General features: G+C 41.4%; 1 protein-coding gene across 1 annotated transcript in view; it reads left to right on the plus strand.

The window, feature by feature from the left end:
* Window positions 1-22,861, plus strand: part of LOC119187551 (putative G-protein coupled receptor CG31760) — a 186,650-nt gene that overhangs the window by 137,982 nt on the left and 25,807 nt on the right. Inside the window, exons 9-10 of the mRNA XM_037435692.2 lie at window positions 10,398-10,551; window positions 20,274-20,383. Coding sequence (XP_037291589.2) covers window positions 10,398-10,551; window positions 20,274-20,383 — 264 coding nt within the window. The remainder of the gene's footprint in view (window positions 1-10,397; window positions 10,552-20,273; window positions 20,384-22,861) is intronic.

A 22,861-nucleotide genomic window follows, 5' to 3' on the forward strand; every position in this document is an offset into this window, starting at 1 on the left:
CGGTGGTCTAGTGGCTAAGGCACTCGGCTGCTGACCCTCAGGTCGCGGGATCGAATCTTTGTGGCAGCGGCTGCATTTCCGATGGAGGCGGAAATGTTGTAGGCCTGTGGGCTCAGATCTGGGTGCACGTTAAAAAACAACAGGAGGTCGAAACTTCCGGAGCCCTCCCCTACGGCATCTCTCATAATCATATGGTGGTTTTGGGACGCTAAACCACTCATATCAATCCTTAATCTGACTTTCCGTTCACCGGTGCGCAAGTCCGGCCAAATGTAGTACAGTTTCATGTTCGACCTACAGTCTGCTCCCTTCGTCGACATCACCACCCCATGTCAATATCATGTCCATCTATTCAAAGTGTGGGTAACGTGGGTGCATATATCTGCTTTGAATATCAACGATAGCTATACTGCTAACACGAGTAAGCGAGTGTTCGGAACCACGGGACCTTATTCATTGGAAACTATGTAACGTGATCGCGAACGAAAAGAGCACTCCTATTAGAATTGAAACAACCATTTGCCTTATCCAAGATACACTGGCCCAGGCATAGCTCTATTCTATAATAAAGTGAACGGCATGTGTGTTTAGCTTTTGACGAGACAACTGAATAAGATGGGATATATGCAATCGGCAGCACGAGTCGCAGCGTATTACCACGCTAGCTGTTAAGGCTTTGCCTGTATTGGTGTAGCAACGCAGCGCAACAGTGCTAGTACATTTCGTAGAGACCCACTACACCTGAGCATTTGCCTTGTTTTCAACCTCGGGATCACTAGACAGGTTCTTCAATTTGAAGTAAGTTTGATGTGGTTGCCCGAAGCGCTCGATGTTTGCGCGCATAACGACACGTTTTTCCTCTCTTTGGCACGTGAAATTCTTTGTACCGATGAAAATGAGGCTTCCCGCTGCCAGCTACATTTCGCCTTCAACAAAGCAATGCGATGCAATGTCACAAGCAAAAAAATTCAACACGGCGGCAAGAAAAAGTGCCGGATTGATCCTGCCCAGCTATGCCATCTCTGTTTTTTTTTCGACGGGTGTTGTCAGCATACGGAGCGTTTTCGGGAGTTGCGAATAGATGACAACACCCGTTACGCAATCCGCATTTTGTGATGCATGATTAATAATTCACCCTACTACCTTGCGATATTATTTGTATTAACATAATTCCTTGCTCGACGTAGCATTTGTATAGTCCATTTCACTGTTAACAAACACAGACCCTTGATGACATCTGGTTTCGTCCATGTACGTGCCTAATAGCATCGGTCTGCAAGAAAAGCTTTAGAAAATCGCCCACCCATTTTCTACACTTTTTCCTCTTATAGGGCAAAATATATTCAAATAACTGTTCTTTTGAGCTACATAAAAATGACAAGAGATTCTTTTGATTTACGCACGTTCCTTTTATCTGAAATACAAAAAAAGAGACTTTTCTTACCCTTTAAAAAAACTTTGCAACCTGCTTTCAGTTTTGAAGTTAGGAGCTGCTAGATAAGGTGACCGTAAGTTTTTTGCGGATTTAACACTTGCTATCTTGAAACAGTCCATAGGGTCTCTTTGCGAAGGAGTCTCAAGAATGGTCGTGTCTGCAGTGGTGGAATACTGGAACATCACGCGGAAGGCACGGGTTCGCAATTCTCTGCGAATATTTTTTTTATTTTTCGCCCGATAGTGCTTCCGGGCACCAAAAGCGGCGATGGTGAAGATTCAAGCCACGAAAAGCGGCTGTGGTTGCGATCTGATTAACAGCTTTCACTTAAAAAGCGAAGAGAGGGTGTTTTCTTTACAGATGTTCACACAAGCTTGTAGATTGGAAGAAGCGCTAATCAATACTTCAGAACAGCGGTGGGGGAGGCTCGAGAATGTGACTGTTTGAACACGAGGGAAAACAATTGTGTTTGTTTGTATTGGCACATAACCTACTGCTTTTTCGACACCGCAGCTCTGATTGACGTAACTTGATTAAAAAGGGCTCTGCTTCATATGTAGGGTCATATTATTGCGCTAGCACTTATATAGACAATCTTGACGTGTATATATATATATATATATATATATATATATATATATATATATATATATATATATATATATATATATATATATATATATATATATATATATATATATATATATATATATATATATATATATATATATGGACAAGAAGTGTATGCTTAATGACTTGTTTTTCCGTATTTGACACAATATTAATGAAAGCAAACAGACAATAATGCCAAGGGAAGTGTAGGGGAAGTTATTAGACCCAATTGTAAGCTAAATGTGATGAAAGAAACGTGGGTGAAAAGACAACTTGCTGTGGCAGGAAACGAACTTGCGACCTTCAAATAATGCGTTCTATGCTCCACCATTTAGCTATCATGGCGGCTATCTCCCCAGCCACTTCATTCGGTATATATGTGAATTTACACGTGGGAGTGGGAGTGAGCGCCATCTGTAGCAATGGCGGCGAATGTGGCACACTCTTCATGAGCCTGTGTGGCATCACGTAGCTTACGAGCAGGTAGCTGACCAATAGTCCCTCGTATACAACCTAAGGCACCAAGTCTGCTAGTACGAGACCCTCGTTAATGAGTAAGGAAAAGAAGTGTATACCTAAGAGCTTGTTTTTCCGTGTTTTGACACAATAATAATGAAATCTAGCAGACAATATTGACAAGGGAAGTATAGGGGTAGTTATTAGACCTAATTGTAAGGTAAATGTGAAGAAAGCAAAGTTGCCGTGGGCAGGAACTGAACCTGTGACATTCGAATAATCTCCCTCTCTCTCTCTTTCTCTCTCTCTCTCTCTCTCTCTCTATATATATATATATATATATATATATATATATATATATATATATATATATATATATATATATATATATATATATCAGTGGGAGTAATAATTCAATGGGCCAGTTAGTCTTCGTGAAGGTATGGGATATGGCACAACGGGAACGTTGTCAACAAGGATAAATATATTTATTTCCCAACTGTTTCGAGAGGGGTCCTCCCTTCATCAGGATATGAGTTATACTGACATGAACTTCCAAACTTCGTTGCTGCCGCGTCCCTACACGGACAGTTGGTTTCGTTCTCAGTGTTGACAGTGGTTCTTCCTCTTTTTTAGTTTCTTTCTTTTCTTTCTTTCCCTTTTTTCTTTTTTTCTTTTCGTCTTCTTACTTCCCCCTTTTTTTCCTTTTTTAAGTTCCCTCTCACAATCGAAAACATCTTTCAAGGCGAGAGGGACGCGGCAGCAACGAAGTTTGGAAGTTCATGTCAGTATAACTCATCCCCTGATGAAGGGAGGACCCCTCTCGAAACTGTTGGGAAATAAATATATTTATCCTTGTTGACAACGCTCCCGTTGTGCCATATCTCATACCTATATATATATATATATATATATATATATATATATATATATATATATATATATATATATATATATATATATATATATATATATATATATATATATATATATATATATATATATATATATATATATATATATATATATATATATATATATATATATATATATATATATATATATATATATATAGGAGAAAGAAGTGTATACCTAAGGGCTCGTTTTTCCGTTGACCTCCCTTCATCAGGGAACTCATCCCCTGATGAAGGGAGGTCCCCTCCCGAAACTGTTGGGAAATAAATATATTTATCCTTGTTGACAACGCTCCCGTTGTGCCATATCCCATAGCTTCACGAAGACTAACTGGCCCATTGAATTATTACTCCCACTATATATATATATATATATATATATATATATATATATATATATATATATATATATATATATATATATATATATATATATATAGAGAGAGAGAGAGAGAGAGAGAGAGAGATTATTACAAGGAATCGGCACTTGAAGAAAGTATATATAATGACGCTGTTTAAAGCAACCCGCGCGAAGTTGCTGAAACCTCACATATGGGGAAACGAGCTAATGTGATGAAAATACCTGCGTATCTATAGTTCCAAAGTTAGCTTCATCACGAGGGGTTTCAGGGCGCACACGCTTGCAGAAAACCAAGATAAACAAATGCTTTGGTGTTTTAATACTGCAGCACCAATATATATTGCGCTTGCTCAAAGCACATATTTGGAAACAACTCACCGACAATTATTGTACTTCTTAGGTTTTAGAAATCTACAGTGTAAAGCTGCGTTGTGGTCGCAATGATTTTTTTTTACTTCCTTACTAAAAATTGCGCAGAACAGAGGCTCCTCATTCTCCTAGTAACGTTTTTGCCTCCTTGTCACACACGAAAAAAAAAAGAAAAAATCTGATTTAGTCATTTATTTTTGCAGCTAATTAGAGTAAGCGGACAGATTACGGGCTTTCTGCGAACTTAAGACATCGGGCTTGGAGGAGCTGCTGAAGCACCGTTTAGGCTTGTTTTGGTCACTGTAAAATGAGCAATGCATGTCCTGTTTATTTCGTTTTGAATTAAGTAGGTCACTTAAACAAAGGTAATGCCAATTCCATGATTCATAAAGATTTGCAGCTAAACAGCGGCCTTTTAAAGCACTTGAACACAAAGAATTCGAGGTGGTGTCTAATTACTCGCCTGAAAAAGGGCAACACTATGAACTTTCGTGGAGTCCCCATCAATCCTTATTTCAAGGATTGCATCACTCGTTGACGTCTTATGGTGAATTAAAAAAAACAAATTAAGGGAGCATATCAGACTTGCTACTTAAAAATTATGTTTCTCTTGTTTGCGTGATAATCGCGTACTCATTGACTGTGTAATGCATGCGTTATTTGATTTATTGCCTCCTTACACAATGAACGCCTAGTTATGGCTGGAGGCCTGGAACCGCCTATTTGAGGTATACAAGCTGAGGATAATATTCAACATGCCATCAGGATAATAGCACTATAGAAATATTGTAATGCTTTCTTATACTGTCGCTAAGACGACTCGAGGGTGAAAATCTGAGTGGCTTTGCATGTAGCCCCGAAAAGTCACTTCAAAATATTGACGAGCCATTTGGCCGTCATGCCTCATTTTGTGCTTTCTCTCTCTGGCCTTGCACCATTCGGCACTAGGCCATGGCTCCAGCGTATTCCATAGCGCGCCTTTTACGTGGTACTACCAATGGTTAATATATAATTTTATATAAATGTTCGTGACTACGTCACCATCAGGAGGTAGAATCACGCGAACACCGCTTTCAAAGCTTGAAATGCTTTTTATTCCACCTATTGGGGGACCTTCAAGGTACTTCGGGCCGAAAGCGAGAGCCGTAATATGGGTTTTTAAATGAGAAGATCTGTACGTCGCTGGGAGAAAAAAATAAGAGTGTCGTTACAGTCTCGTCATAAGTTATTCCTGAACTAAGCCAGTCAACGCAGCAAAGTGATGTATTAGGCTAGTCAGTTTTGCGTGGCTTTAAAAGTGCGCTGGAATTACAGTGACAAAAGACGTTAAGGAGGACGTACACATTATTAAGTGGACACGACAAGCGTAAACTACATGGTATACATTGAAAAATTACGAAGGAAAAAGAACTCGAGCCAAAGGAAGTACAAGAGAAACTTCTGCAGGCGTCGAAAATGAGTAGAATGCAGAAGCTAAGGCAACGCTCACGTAAAATGCGAAGTATTTCTTAGCGAACTTCGGCGACTTTGACCGTATCTATCTATCTATCTATCTATCTATCTATCTATCTATCTATCTATCTATCTATCTATCTATCTATCTATCTATCTATCTATCTATCTATCTATCTATCTATCTATCTATCTATCTATCTATCTATCTATCTATCTATCTATCTATCTATCTATCTATCTATCCGCCTATACCTTTTAGCTCTCCAGGCCGTTTCGATATTTGGACCTGTACCATAATCAGTATGGCATAACATGACTGCATGTCGAGCATTAGTCACTGGAAATAACATGAAATATCAGCCGTCATGCAGACACTGCGGAATCAGGGCGTAGATGAAGTATATATAAACATTCTGGAAGAAATCTACAGGGGATCAACTGCTACCATAGTGCTTCATAAAGAAAGCGACAGAATACCAATCAAGAAGGGTGTAAGGCAGGGGGACACAATCTCCCCAATGCTATTTACCGCGTGCTTACAGGAGGTTTTCAGAAGCCTAGATTGGGAACTGTTAGGGATAAGAGTTAATGGAGAATACCTTAGTAACCTGCGCTTCGCCGATAACATTGCATTGCTGAGTAACTCCCTCAGGGGACGAATTGCAACTCATGATTACGGAGTTAGACAAGGAGAGCAGAAAGGTGGGTCTTAAAATTAATCTGCAGAAAACGAAAGTAATGTACAACAACCTCGGAAAGAAACATTGATTGATTGATTGATATGTGGGGTTTAACGTCCCAAAACCACGATACGATTATGAGAGACGCCGTAGTGGAGGGCTCCGGAAATTTCGACCACCTGGGGTTCTTTAACGTGCACCCAAATCTGAGCACACCGGCCTACAACATTTCCGCCTCCATCGGAAATGCAGCCGCCGCAGCCGGGAATCGAAGCCGCGCCCTGCGGGTCAGCAGCCGAGTACCTTAGCCACTAGACCACCGCGGCGGGGCTCGGAAAGAAGCAGCGCTTCGAGATAGGTAATAGTGCACTTGAAGTTGTAAAAGACTATGTCTACTTAGGGCAGGTAATAACCGCAGAGCCTAATCACGAGATTGAAGTAACTAGAAGAATAAGGATGGGGTGGAGCACATTCGGCAAGCACTCTCAAATTATGACAGGTAGATTGCCATTATCCCTCAAGAGGAAGGTATATAACAGCTGTATCTTGCCGGTACTTAGCTATGGAGCAGAAACCTGGAGACTTACAAAGAGGGTTCAGCTTAAATTGAGGATGACGCAGCGAGCAATGAAAAGAAAAATGGTAGGTGTAACCTTAAGAGACAAGAAGAGAGCAGAGTGGATTAGGGGACAAACGGGGGTTAAGGATATCATAGTTGAAATAAAGAAGAGGAAATGGACATGGGCCGGGCATGTAGCGCGTAGACAGGATAACCGCTGGTCATTAAGGGTAACTAACTAGATTCCCAGAGAAGGGAAGCGAGTTAGGGGGAGACAGAACTTTAGGTGGGCAGATGAGATTAAGAAGTTTGCGGGTATAAATTGGCAGCAGCAAGCACAGGACCGGGTTAACTGGTGGAACGTGGGAGAGGCCTTTGTCCTGCAGTGGACGTAGTCAGGCTGATGATGATGATGATGATGATGATGATGATGATGATGATGATAACATGAAAATCATGGCGTGTATTTCATGAATATCATGATTTACATGTCATAGTCTTGCTGCTCCTGCGCTAGTTTCGTTCACATGACATATAAAAAAGTTGAATGGTATGGCATGACTGCGTGGCGAACATAAGTGAAAGGTCGTCACGTGAAATTCATGACATGCGTGTCATGTAAGAACATGACTACATGCCACGTTCATGATGTACTCGAGGCCATTTCGCTAGCTTCACATATATTGAATTTGGTATTACGTGACGTGAAATAATGATGAAGGTATATGACTGGTACCAACATAATAATCATGACATGCGTGTCATGTAAGAACATGAGTACATGCCAGGCTCATGATGCGCTCGCGGCCGTTTCCCTAGCTTTAAATATACCAAATTTGGTATGACGTGACGTGAATTGACGACGGAGGTAAATGACACGTCCATACATGATAATCATGACATGCGTTTCATGTAATACATAACTGCATGCTACGCTCATAGTGCGCTCGTGGTCGTTTCGTTAGGTTCGCATATGCGAAATTTGGTTTTACGTGACGTGAATGGTCGACGAACACAAATTCCAGGCGCAAGCATAATAATCATGACATGGAATCATGTACGGCATAACTTATGTCCGCCTCGTAACGTTGTTCTGATTTTAATGTGTCAATTGAATTGTGCTTCGCATATCGTCGATCCCCACTGTACGTGGGATCTGCCTATTTTTAATATATTGTGAGGTATCTGCAACAGAGCTGTAGCTGCACGTCACTCTCTTACGTTTCGAAGAATAACCGCAGAAATTAGTTTCTCACACCAGACGTCGAGTTGCTCTGCAAAGTTGTTATTAGACGGCTTGCATGCTGATGCTGAAAGGAATATGAATTTCACAACATATTCTGATTTAAACTAGGCTCCCGAATAAAAGGTATATCAATGTTAATATGCAAATTCTTGCTTTTTACTTTCGCAGTCGCGAAAACACTACCACTCGCGTCTCTTTTGGGCAACAATACACTTTTGGGCAACAATACAAATCGAGGCTTCTGTGGAATGCCAGTCACATTGGAAGAAATGAAAACAGCCTACCGAGTGGTGAATAAATCAGACACACTTAGTTTGACGACTTGTTAGATTCTCGCCATATTACAACAAAAACGTTTTACGTATTGTGCCTCGAGGTAGTCCGTGGATGTGCAAATTGACGAACAAGATCATCCCTAATGCACCCAATATGTTCTACTTTGCAGTTTTCTGTGAAGAGATAATTGCACGGTAAACCCTCTATGCGACTGGATATGGCCTAGGCGCCTCGCTTTTATGCCGCCTTAGAAAAAGATTGCAATCCCAACATAACTCTGCTACTATAATCCACACTTTTCTTTATAACGCCTCGGCTCCAATATGATTACTTGTGAGTCGATGTTTGAGATTACTGAAAGAAATGTGAAAGTTCCATTGCTTGGTCAAGCCTTGCTTGACAGCCCCATGCGGTTTTTTTGTAGGCATTATTCTAACTATTATGATTAGATCAGCATCTTTTGTTTATTCTAACAGAACACTGTTTCGTGTTAGGAGAATAAGAAAAACCGTATATTCATGTGTACACCCAAAGCAGCACACGTGCTCACTAAACCATTGACTCTGCGGCGAATTTCGATTTCTTTTGTGTTAATGTATACCCTTTCTAATTTCAGGAATGGCCTCTTAGGAAGAGAAAACCACTGCAAGCTGAAAATTTTAATTACTCTCCATATATTCTCAGGATACATGAGAACTAAGTTTTTCAGCAAACGTTGTTAGCTGGACGTTTTGTTCAGTATAGTTATGGCACTAGATTTTTAGATCAATCCAAAAAAATCTGGTAAACACTCGCCGGTAAAATTTTTCACGATTCAGTTTATCGATAAACTCCCATTTTAAAAGAACATTTTCTACGTCGAAACAGCATTTCCAAAGCAGAGACTCATCAATTCAATGGAGCGGACATCATAAGCGGCAGCAACCTTGTAAAATCTGATTGCGTTTATTAATGCTTTAAGGCTGTAACGCAAACAAACGTAGGCAATTTGTTTTACTATTTGCGCTTGTGTGCACTTGTTTGTGCGTTCTAACCTTCGAGACTCCTAAGGTGGATATAGCGTGTTCGCGTGATTTTGTGTAGAGATTTAATTTTTTCATCTATGGTTTCGCACCATTGCGAATAGTAATATTCTCTAATTTTTATAAAGACGATATTTAGAATATTATATTCTTTTATTTTTATGTAGACGATAAAAGAGGTCAAGTAGTTGGCATAGCTCCTGCTCTCCAAATTACACTTAGGTGAATTCACAGCAGCGCATAGCAGTGTTATAACCGTGAAGAGAACGTGAAAAAATAAAAGGATGGAAAAACATCATTATAGTCAACAATACAACGCACTTTCATCGTAAATAAAATATTAAGAGCATATTATTCCACTTTTGAAGTGAAATTAAACATTGAATTTTGAACAATTGGGTATTAACGAGAAAGTACCTTCTATAAACACTGCATTTTCAGAAGTAAACTCCAAAAAACAGCGTCTGAACTTCAAGAAAAATAAGCTCCGAATACACGGAGCCCTATCCATAATACGAGGACATCTATTTAACGCAGGAACGTGTGCTTAGGTTTTTATGATTTATTTTAGTGTGATGTTTGCACATTTTCTTCCTATTTATGTTTATTTCGGGCAGTACTTCATTGGTTTTCGTGTGTGTATTCACGTTGCGACTGGGGGAGCGGGGAGAGGCAGATATATAGGCAGTTTCAACACGTCAACTTTGCATTAAGACGGCTGGATCTATGGGCATTCGTTAAGGTAGGCCTTGGCTCTCCCACCACCACCAGCAAAAAGTTTTGCGGATGCCCTTGGGTGAATACCCAGTGTAATCCGCATTTTTATCGCCATGCTGTAATAAAGCGGCACTAAAATCCTTTGTCGTTACGACCACGATAAAATGATGAAGATTTGTTTTTGTTCTGTTAAGAAAAAAATTATCACCACTAGATTATCAACATTCGTTTATTACGAGACGTCGTATCTGAGCAATATGGCGTTGCCTCAAAACTTTGTTTCTCCTTCTTACAGGATTTCGCTTTTGACCATATCTGTGATCTGCATCGTACTGACGATGGTACTGGCTGGCTACGTATACCGATACCGCAAGCTGAAGGTGATCAAGGTGGCCAGCCCCGTCTTCCTCTGCATCACTCTCATTGGCTGCGCCATTATGTACTGTGAGGTGGGTGGCACCATACAGTCGTTGTAGCTGCATGTCTCGCGGTATATAAAACCAGTGCACATGTAAGTGTACACTAATGCAAACTGCTATATTTGATCAGAGCATGGCAATTACGGCGATTCATGTATTAAAGTAACATTTTTGTTGCAACTTTTCTCTGTTTATTCATTTAGCCTAACAGCAGTAATGGCAACGCTCTGCTATAGTGGGATAATCAGGGTGAGCAGGTGAAGTGCCTCAGACTGGTTGGCCGACGTTTCGATTGGAGGACCTATATTTTTCAAAGGCACCGTGTCATTCTTGGCGTGTTAGTTTTAAATCGGTGGGACACGCGCCACTACCATGATATCACGTCACCACTAACCCCTATCAAACTAACACGCCAAGGATGACGCGGCACCTTTGAGAAAGATAGGTCCTCCTATCGAAACTTCGGCCAGCCTGTCTGAGGCACTTCCACTGTTCACCCCTATAATCTCCACTACGTTGCTTCCATCTGTCGGCTCCCATCTTGATTTTGAACGCTCTTCCATGGTAGTTTCAAAATCAAATCAAGTCTTAAATGAAGAGTGGGATGTAACAGAATAAGACAAAGTTAAACAAAACAGAGCACTGGTTAGGCGCATAGTTCGTTTGAAACATGCGCTAAAAACAGCCTCTCAATGACGTTTGTCACATGGGAGTGCACTAAACAAGAAAATATTGTAAGGATGAGGAAGAGGAAGAGAGTGAATCAGCGTTCACCTATTCACGCAATTAAGCACGTGCAATTGTGAACTAATCGTTGTGAACTTGATTGCTTGTGTTAAAATTATGACGCGACACTAGCTAGGGCTAACTTGTAAACCATTTTGTTCTTTCTAAAAAAAGCTAAACTGACAAAAGAAAAGCGTTTGGCCAGAGCCCGTGTTATGAAAAAGTAAATACTGCCTAAAAGTTTCAACAGCAATAAAACTAGCAAAGAGTTTCCGCTTCTGTAAATAAAATATTCTGGACAACCAGTGAAATATGACCTTTTAGATTCTTAAGCTTCTTTTGACAGGCAAATTTACGCTACAGCCGCCGAGAAAGAAAAGCTAGTGTCATTTTTCTCGCTTAATTCCAAGTTTGATTCTCTTGCTTTTTGTTGCACAGCACGATAAAAATGTTTCTTTTTTGAAGAATCAAGAAAAATAACTCAACGCAAGGCCCACTCGCCGCCATGGCTTCTAGTGGCACTGACTAACACTCCCACGTTTAAATTGTCATAAATACCCAATAAAGTGGCTGGGGGATAGCTGTCGTGGTAGCTCAGTGGCAGAGCATCAAACGCGTTATTCGAAGGTCGCAGGTTCGGATCCTGCCCACGGCAAGTTATCTTTTCACCCACTTTTCTTTCTTCTCATTTACATTACAATTGGCCTAATAACTTCCCCTATAGCTTCCTTGGCATTATTGTTGTCTGTTAGATCTCATATATATATATATATATATATATATATATATATATATATATATATATATATATATATATATATATATATATATATATATATATATATATATATATATATATATATATATATATATATATGCCCCGCCGCAGTGGTCTAGTGGCTAAGGTACTCGGCCGCTGACCCGCAGGTCGCGGGTTCGAATCCTGGCTGCGGCGGCTGCATTTCCGATGGAGGCGGAAATGTTGTAGGCCCGTGTGCTCAGATTTGGGTGCACGTTTAGGAACCCCAGGTGGTCGAAATTTCCGGAGCCCTCCACTACGGCGTCTCTCATAATCATATGGTGGTTTTGGGACGTTAAACCCCACATATATATATATGTGTGTGTGGGTGTGTGTGTGTGTATTAAAATGATGTTGGCATTTTTCCAAGATTCTGGTACCATTCCCGTCAAGAGACACTTCGTATACAAGTTGCGTAGTTTTTATAACACAATTTATTACACATCTTTCAGCAGGTTCGCTGTTAACTTATTCTCCGTAAGCGCTTTGCCTCTTTGTGTTTATTCTAGGGCTTTCCTTACTTCACTGGTCGTTACTGGTAGGATGTCGAACTCTTCTTGGGCTAACAATGCTTCTTACGATATCATCCTGGTTGTTTCGGCTTCTGTACAGCTCTCTGCATAACTCCTCGATTACCTCAAGTATCTTATCCATATCGATTATGGCATTGCGTTTCTTGTCCCTTAATGCATACATTTGATTTTTGCCGATATGGACAAGTCTGCCTTCACAGCTTTTAGGATTCTGTTGCTTTTTACAGCCTGCTAAATTCTGTCCAGGTTATATGTTTTGATGGCGGCGACCTTGGGCCTGTTGATTGACTTGTTGTGATTGCGCCTATTGTTGCCTTGTGCGATGAAATGCATTGATCGAATACGCGTGATCTCTGCGGCCAAGGGTGTATAACTTTATCCGCGAAAGAGACCTTCCCTTATTTGTTAGTTTATCTAGCTGTCCCGTCATTTCTACGCCTTCCAATAATCTCACTGCGCCGGTGCAATGAAATAACCTTGCAATGCAGCCGACACTCGCGGCAGTGATCGGCCGTAGATACTCAAGGCAGGCAGAAAACTGCGGCATCGAGATGGTCGTGCTGATAATAGCAAAAAAAGAAGAGGTTCGTGCCAGGCTTTACGGCAATGTGGACAGCCAGACACTTGCTTTTTCGTTTAGATATCGCGATCTTATATTTTCGTGTGTTGATATCCGATAAACATCTTGCGACCTTCTCGAAAGATGCGACGATGGCGAGGCACAGCGAAGAGCAGACTTTCTTTTGCTCTTCGCCATTCCTTTCTGCTGACATTTTTTTACAATCCAAGTTACACGATCAAAAATCCGTCTTAAAGTAGCAAAATCTGTCACTTTGCCTTTATGGAACGCATGGCAATCTAAATCTTACGTGAGTCGGGGGACCTGCCAGAACTCGGATCATAATGCGCAACGCAAACGTTACACAAACAAGTACGCGATCACCGTAGCCTCGAAACGTTTTCAGTACTTTGCACCTGTCAAACTATTGTGGAGCGAAACAGTTGCAGTACTTTTTGATGGAATACCCGTTTGATATACTGTAGCATTGATTACGGCTGAGAATTATTATAAAGGCCTGCGAGTTTGGTTCTATGCTTGCCCATGAAGTGGATGACTACCGTTTTTCTGCAAAGAATAAAAAAGACAAGTTATGAAACGAGGAAAGAGAAAGCTTAAGCTGATAGGTAGAACTTTCTCATCACAAATGTTGCTGTGCTATATATGCACTTTACATTTCCGATCTACCTTCTGCAATATGGGAAGCGCACGATGTATGTGCACCGGCGAGCAGTGCTTTCAGGCCATGAAATCTAGAGAAACGCAGATATTTGTCCAACAGCCCTCTCAGAAAGGCAATGTCCTAGAACTGCTCTGAAGAGCAGTTGCAGGCCTTTCATTATACAGGACATATTTACGAAGGCAGCTTAACAATGCAAATGAGCGCTTATGGATCAAAAGCTTTTTTTATGTGGCCCTTTCCTTCCATAGCGGTCGGGTTATGCAGTTGTGTGGCCTCAAGTGCAAGCATTGCTTGAACTCGCGTGGCTGGCGAACGCCGCCTTGTAACCGCCAGAGATAAGCGACAAATATGCTGGAGGTCACGAAGATGCTAACTTTGTTTCAGAACACTAAGCTGTCGTGTAAATTCTTCGCGCCATGTGTGGGTGCGGAAATAGTCCGTTAACCCTGCCAACACTGACACCGCAGCAAGGCAGCGGTACATATGCAACGAGCTTCTTGAAGCATTCGAAGTAAAAAAAAAACGACTATTGCAATATGGATATTCGCTTGTTCACACAACGGCTGAGTAACATTCAGGATCATGGACGGTAAAGGCAAGACAACACAGGCCCTTATATAGTAAATGGGCTATGTAGCTGAAGCATGAGAACGAAGTGACTAGTAGTTTACTGTCCAACGCAAAGCCGGCGTTCGGACTAAGCCCTACAAAACTTCAATTCCTGTGCATTATTTTGTTGTCTCGTTTGTAGGTGCTAAGCATGAACAAAGGTGCCTTTCTGTAACATCATTGCATACAAGTCTTTTGTTTTTGTATGAATTGTGAAAGGAAGAAAGTGACTGCGTAAGTATACTAAGTATGCTAACTTTCATCTAAATAGAACAAATATAAAGAAAGGTGGTTAACCATGATGGAATGATAGCAAAGACATGGTTAGCTATCATCAGAACATTGTTAGCGTAACTTTACACTGTGCTGACTTAGTTAATAAGTATGGTTAAACATGAAAAATTTTTATTATTCACTTTAGGGCCAAATGCATTTCGTTACGTTGTAAAGGGCATTCCAAAACGACTAATTCGATTTTTTTGTGTGAACGAAGATGGTGCACGATTATTTTTTCCGGCATTTAAAGATAATGAAATTAACCACGTGACTGGGCTCATGCGCTACCACACCGCAGCGCTCTCAAACCTGTTTCGAGCAAAAAATAAGCACTTGGACCGTAGAGGAATCATAGTTTCCTACAATATTTACAAGAAGGAACTCCGGCACTGCGATATTTCTGCCACCATAGGAGTGATAGGTAGTACACGGATTTGCATATACTTAGTGCTAGAAGTTTCGAGCACATTTGTGGCTTTGTTTAATATTGTACATTGGCGTTAGGTTTGGATAAAAGATGAATTGTTTGGAACTTTGTTATTTGATTTGAATTAGGGAACTTGAAAAGGCCAAGGTTGTGAAGGTGAACTGCTTAAAATTGGCTGAACTTTGCTTTAAGACAAAAGCGGATGCAAGCCACCTGGAGCCAAGCAAAGCCGAAATAACGAAGTGTAGGTGAATTCGTGTACTACACATCATCTGTATTCTAGGTGAACCGCCGTGCGTATCAGCTTTCTTAGACTCTAGCGTCAGAGTTTCCTCTTGTGTGTTTATAGAAAACTCTATGGGTGAAGTGAGTGGCTGCACCTCTAGGCAATGGCATTTTTGCGGATGCCTCAGTGCGTCAACCCTTTTGATGAGCGCACACAGAATTGAAGCGCCATGGCACCTGATAAGCGATAGGGTGATGGTCTGCGCCTCCACTGTCGAGCGAAGCATGCTTGAGAGCGCGGTAACGCATTGGCACAGTGACGTGATTTTATCTCGAATGTCCAAGGATTTCTTTAGGCATCGGCGAAAAATCTAGATCGCAGCATGCACATTGTCAAAGAAAGAGTGGATCGCTTATTTTCGAATATCCCCTACAATGTTAAAAAACGCACTGGGTCATAAAGTGAAAATTAAATTGTTTGCATGATATATCTTGGAGAATTATTGAAGATGTGCTGCATTAAAATTGATTAAGCAGTGTCACATGACTTCAAGCTATGTATAGTTTGCTTCATTCAGTCATGGTTAACCATCTTTCAAAAAATGTTTGGTTCCAGTTACTGAACCACCCGGTAATTTCTTATCCCTAACAAATGGAACACAAACACTTACTTGTGAAGGAGCAGATGCTTCATCTTACTCGTCAGTAGACACCGGCGAATATCTGGTAACTTTTGGGCACTGGGCTGACACTGTGTGTCATGCGGATGACGATGGCGTTATTGGCACGAGTTTGTGAACAGAAACTCGTTCAAAAAAAAAAAAAGCCGTCTGACTTATCGTAGGGACAGTGACAGTTCTTCACTGTATTACATGCTAATCGCCACTGCATCATGTCTAGTGGTATAATAGATGTCGAAAAATCTTGTGCATTACGGCATTCTATACCGCCCATCTGGTCGAGCACTTGTAAGCATGAAGGAAGTTCATTAGGGTATTACACCATATGTACGAAGTAAATAAAGCACTGAAGGTTTTTCTGTAGCACTATAGATATGGGGTGCGATTACATTCTGCACTTTTCCGCAGCAGAGCCCTCAAGGAGAATATAGTATTTCGGTGACGGCTGGGCTCTTTCACCTTGCTTTGGAGGCCAGAGCCTGCGTGCCCGATACGCGATTACGATCTCCGCTCACACAGTGAGAGCGCGCCCTCAAACGTGACGCAAAGAGTGCGTGAACGGACGAAAGCGCAGCGTTTTATTGCAACACGACGTGTACGTTGGACTGGAAACGCCTACGTTCGTATCAAAACTTTACGCGCCATCAGTATTTGGGAAATACTCGATCTACATATAGCCTCAGATGAATATCTCCATAACAGAGCTTAGCTATATGAAGATCACAGGTGCACTTCTCAGATAGTGTGGATTCTTCCGCCTGTTGAAGGATATTTGCTTGACTGTACTTGTGTGGATTAAAGACCAGTGAGCAGTTTTGGAGCAGCGAACGAACAGAGACGCGGCTACAATCAAAGTCTCTCTAGTCTTTCTACATCTACACTGCTTCTAATGGTTCGTTGGCCGGGTATCTTCGACAATGGTCGCCAAACATTACGTAATTTGTGAGCCGTTACAAATGGAAAGGATCTGCCACGACTAGAGCTGAAGCGGGAACTTCACCAGTGAAAATTTTATTTGGCCTGTTTGTCTAGTACAATGTGAAACATATGGTACTTTAATATATTTTTTTTTCGTAGAACTGAATGTTCACCGCTGGTTTCAACAGTACCTAATCGAAGTGTTTTCGCGTAAAAATTGTTAGACAGAAAGAAAGAATGAAGAAACAGAAAAAATGGGCAGTTTAGCAGCTTCATGTAAAACACTACTTGAGTTTTATTGGTGCGAAAGTACTACACATAAAGTTTCTCAGCTGGGAACGTATGGTTTCATTGATGATTGCTTTTCCGCTTTCCCCCGAATACGAGGTGCTACTCGATTACGCCTTTATCCGCGCCTTGAGGCATATTCTCGTAGTCAACAGCTTGGTGTGCGAGTTTCATCAAGTTCATTACCATGATAACTCCAGAGATCTCGTGAAAATGTCATAGGCGTTGTTTGTTTGGACTTTCAGGCGCTTTCTTTAACCTGTGAAATCACAAATTTTGCGTAAGAATTATTGCAATTATTTTGAATTGCCCAGAAGAAATACCATTATACTAGAGTGGAAATGGAAAAAATGGAAATGTGCAGCACAGGTAGTGCTTTTCGGGATGTTAATTTGCCACTAATCACAACGAAAACAATCACGGAAGAACGCTTATACGCTCTTCCATCAGCGTCGTGCATCAAAAACTGATGCAAGAGCGTTGATTTGATAACATGCGCACTGATATGGTTTGTTGGGTATATATTTGAGAATAATGTGCTCCTAATAAAGTGAGCTCAGAGCTGTGGTGAGTTCTTTGTTCTGGCCCTCGCCGTGATTGGCTGTTGGTGGGTTGCAATACTGCGTCAAAAAGTCCGTGTCTGAAATGTTTTTGAATTCCGTAGACCAGATTCTTTTACTCTCACACCAGTCTTTAGAAAGTGAGAGAAGAGAGAAAGATTAACTTACAGCTGGCTTTGTAACTGACGCCGTAGTGGCCACATCTGGAAGTTGCGTCCGCTTGACCATTTCCCAGGTCCTCCATGATGTTCTTGTCCTTGCGGCACTGGATTTCCGACCGAAGGTCGCGGGATCAAATTCCGGCTACGGCGGCCGTATTTCGATGGGGGAGAATTGCTTGATACCCGTACTTAGATTTAGGTGGTCAGCACCAGATGGTGAAAATTCGGAGCCATCGACTACGGCGCCCCTAGTAATCGTGCCGTAGTTTGGCCGGGGCGTAGAATGCCCAGCTGTTATTATTATTCATACTTTCCTTGAAGGCCGCGAGTAGCCAAAGAAGTATTTTCGCATGCTCTTTTCTATTTGCTTATGGTGCAGTTTCCCATCTCTCCCAAAGCCAGTGACCAAAAGTTTTTTTTCATCCACACATCCAATAGATATATCTCATCCTATGCGTAAAATTATTGGAAGTGTAAACATTGGAGGGCCGCTTCACAATCAAATGTATTGTCCTTTGGGTCATTTCAGGATAAACTGAAGAGCTGCACATATGGCTACGAGTTCAGCAGCTGTGAGTTGATGGGGCGTGATAAGTTTTGAGTTGCATGCTGAGAGACGTTATTATTATTACCAATGCTGTCCAGCTTCTAGCTCTGATTGAGCTGTCGGCGTGACTATTGTGCACCTAGTGTAAACAGAGAGCAAGCATTCATAATCTTGAACCTAGTTATCCTATGTCGGTTCGGCCAGTACAGGATCTGCTCGTTCGGTTGCGTCTACACCATGGTTTCATCACAGCTGATGGCAAAAAAATCCTGGCGGAAAGCATGTGACAACATGACTCAGCCGCAATCATGCATCGTTCTTTGCAATGCAGCCATCTACAAACAAATAAGCGCCCCAGCAAGCGGTAAATACTGTGGTTTATGCATATACTCGAGTCGCTCGTAGACCTTGTTTCGATGGCTTCAAAATGTGTACGCAACGGCAATACTTCTCGGACGCTGTCATCACAAGCGGCAAGCACAAGTCTGCTAGTAGATGTCATTCATTCAAGTGCACGTGCGCAATATATTGAAGGTAATTTGCCGAAAAACCAATAATACTGCAAGTTTTAAATGCGAAAACCACATTATTATGAGGCAGGCCGAGTGTATGGCTTCCAACATTTCCACCATCTGCTGTTGTTTAACGTGCACACTATCTAGCGCTGTAAGCGGCCTAGCGCTACCCAGCACACCTAGCACAGCTCAATTTAGTACAATACGCAGTCCTCTAACATTTCGTCTCCATCGAAATGCGACCGCCACAGCCAGGATTGAACTCGTGACTTTCGAATGAGTAGCAGAGTGCTGAAAAATTGCAGACGGTGTTTGGCCCACGTTGCCATAGTGCATACGAGCTACGATAGAATGTGTTGTATTGTGGACATGTATGTAATAAAATGAAAAGTTTGACAGTTACACTCGAGCTCTCAGCCTCCCGAGTGTTTTTCTTTCGGCAATTCATCTTGCTTTACGGCAAGTGGCCTTAAGCAAAAATATTCATTATATGATCTATTTGAAAGCCTTGTTTTTAAGTAAGGTGTTCTTCCATCTATCAATAAACTGCAACATAAGACCTTACCGCCCGCACAGTAATTGTCTACGTTGAAATGAAACCATCATAAAACTGATGGGCCGTCTATAGTTCGTGAATATTTGATCTTGTGTGAACGTTGTTTGTAAAAAGTACACAAGGTCGGTTACCTGTAAGGGCTTAGCACATGTTTATTATTGGTGTTCCTGCGGTGTACCCTAAGTTCAATACTACGGTGAAAAGACGCTCATACTCGTCATGCAGCTGCGTGGTCACTTAGAAGCCCGCGAGCACTGTCCCACAGTGAACAATATTTGCTATGAAAGCATGAAGACTGTATATTTTTCACAAAGGCTCCATTTACGACGCTGTGGTTGGGAACCTATACGCATATAGGAACATATAGTTACACGCTGGGCTCGTTCTTCACTTGCCACTTCTATTGCTGCTAGAACCTAATGCTCTGTGTGTCTGTGAGCATCCGATAGCGCCATGATCATGTTAGGCAACGGCTTTCATTCCGGTTTCCTTTTCGCACATGTTAAACTACCGCGAGCAAACTAAAACATTTGTACTTACACACTTCGCTAGTGCGAGAAGGTATTTGCGAATCACTTGCACTAGTTGTGTGAAATTAGGAGTGCAGTGGTTGCTCAGCCTGACTTGAATATATACTTGTTCAAACTCAGTTACATCTTTCTGGTGTTGATTACGTGATTGAATGCTGCAGATGGCAGCTATATTTCCCGTGCTGGACGTCTACTGTTGTGTGGCTACCAAGTGGACTCGTCACATGGGCTTCTGCATCACCTACAGCACGCTCCTCTTGAAGACCTGGAGGCAAGTACACTCACACTGCTCCTTGGTGCATACGAAATCTGTAGCGTTCTGCAAGGAAATCGTAAAATATACACGAATAGGAGAAGACTGCAACACGAGCGCTTGAGTTGAAGTACGTCGTGGCAAGATCATAATTGTAAAAAATTGGCGTGACTGGGACGGAGCACTAGAGTATAAAGTTTTGCGTATTTTATGCTTGCTATTTTTTTCTGTTTTATTGATATGTATCTATTGCACAGTGTGTGTAACTACTTCATTTTAATTAATCTCCTCCCTTATTTTTTGTTTTCTCTATATAGTGGCTTAAACATTTATTTTTTATTGCAACTGCTATACAGATAATATTACCATACCGTTGGAATTCGACCGTACCTCGAAGCTACTCGTTCCCGTAGGGGTTCTGCTGAGTAGGTACCTTGGTAACGCTATCGTGGCATTCCATAACACCATGTTTTAAGACACTTCTCATTTTATTTTTTGCTGCGGCAGATGCACGCCTCATATTTTTGTGAGTATTTTTCCGGTATGCCCCTTTCTCCAAGCACTCCGTCCACCCATAAAATACTCAAGCGTGGTCATATGACAAGTACAGTATAATTGATTGATCTAACAAAATCTGATTTTACCAATTTCTGGATAATATGAAGAAATTCACATTCTTCGATAGGTAACCTTTGTGTCCAATGTTGTAATCAACTCGAATTGACGAAAGCACTACGTCAACAAACCAAACTTAACCAATTTCTTGAGGAAATGAATTAGTGAGAAAAGGGGTGATTAATTGTTAATTTTTGACCTAGACGTTTTCTTTTTTTTTTGGGGGGGGGGGAGTGGGGGCTTGCGCTTTCACTTGTTCCCCTAAAACATTTGTGCGTCTTATTCCAGACCCTTGTTTTACGTTGAAGAGACTACATGCTGCGCTTATGCATAGATAACGGAGTTGACAGCTGGAAGCACCGGTAGCGCTATTACGTTTGTAGTGGTTGTTTATTGTCCCTATGAATGCCCCCACAGGAGCACATTGGTTATTTTTTTATCTAATGGTTTATGCGACGTATGACATTGATAGCCTTCTCGCAAGCTTCTCGCTCAGATTGCTTGCGTGGCCACTGCAATCTTTGAATGACATGGGCGTGTGCATGGTTCCCCTTCAAAGGCAATGGGGGGGGGGGGGGGGGTCAAAGGTTTGTCAGGGTGCCCCCCCTTCCTATTAAGTCAATGTAGCCTGGCCTTGGCACCATGCTTGTCGCTTCACATGACCGTTTACGTGACTTGCATTCCCCGGTGGACATTTCACATTTGCAAGCGCACGTTATCGTGATATTCAGTGCCGGGGTAGCTTTTGGGTATTGCTGCGTTACAATTTTAGATTTTGAAGGGCCAAAAATATCTTTGTTGATTTTATGAACTTTCCGATTCAACGAAATATTAGAGCATGGTCATCACTTCGTTAAATTGAGTTTCAATAGTAGCAAAGCTAGTACGTTCTCGTGCAGCTATTTCCTCCCGACTGTTTTCGTACCATACTCCTAAAGCTTTTTTTATGTTCTGATCATTTACATGCAATATAGTCTTCATTTGTTTTATTTTGTTTTGTATGTGTCCTCGTTTTCTACTAACGCTGCGATTTTTTTTTTTCGTATCTCCAGCTTTATTTCGTGTTCAAGTTTGTGAGGTGGAAATTCATCTGTACGGTTCGAGGTGAACGCCAGCTGCCCATTTTGTTATCTTCTTTGTCTTCAAACTTATTTTGCTACGCACATCTGTGATTTCAAAAGACGCCAACTGATTTCATACTGCAAATCAAGTTTACTTCAGGCACTGTACCCATTATCTCTCCGACACGTAGATAACTTCAAACTCCTTCAATGTGAAAACCAGCAGATAATGAACTCAATGAAAATGTAAGGGGCCATAACTGTAGCATTTTAGCTGCGTTGTAGCAATTATGGTAAAGTAAAAAGCAAGTAATGTGGACTGAAAGACATTTTCCCACCTAGCAGTGACCGAACCTGCAACCTTCAAATAATTCGCTTGACTCTTTTACTGACTGCGTTACGGCACCAGTCAGCCTCTCGTTCCTTAACATAGGAGCGTTAACCAGTGCTGTTCGTATCCGTATAGCTGAGACGGGCAGTGTGCAACACACTTTTTTTTTGCCAGATGCCATCAAGTAGCACGTAGAACATCAGGTGCGCTATCCGTCGATTGCAGGTTCAGTACCTGGCAGCGGCAAGTTGTCTTTTTGTACACTTTACTTTTTTCCCCATTCACATCGTGAATAATATGATACAGATCAACCGTACAATTAACGTCCCCTGCACCTTCATTGGCGTCATTATTTGTTAATTTTTATTAAGGTTGTACCAACAAAGGAACCATCCTTCAACATTTTCTCCTTTCGCTAATTCCATCAAGACGTGTAATTTTATTAACAGAATCGCAATAAAGATTGTGGTTATAAAAGTGAAAAGAAGA

The sequence above is a fragment of the Rhipicephalus microplus genome, chromosome X, assembly GCF_043290135.1.
Source record: "Rhipicephalus microplus isolate Deutch F79 chromosome X, USDA_Rmic, whole genome shotgun sequence".
NCBI lineage: Eukaryota > Metazoa > Arthropoda > Arachnida > Ixodida > Ixodidae > Rhipicephalus > Rhipicephalus microplus.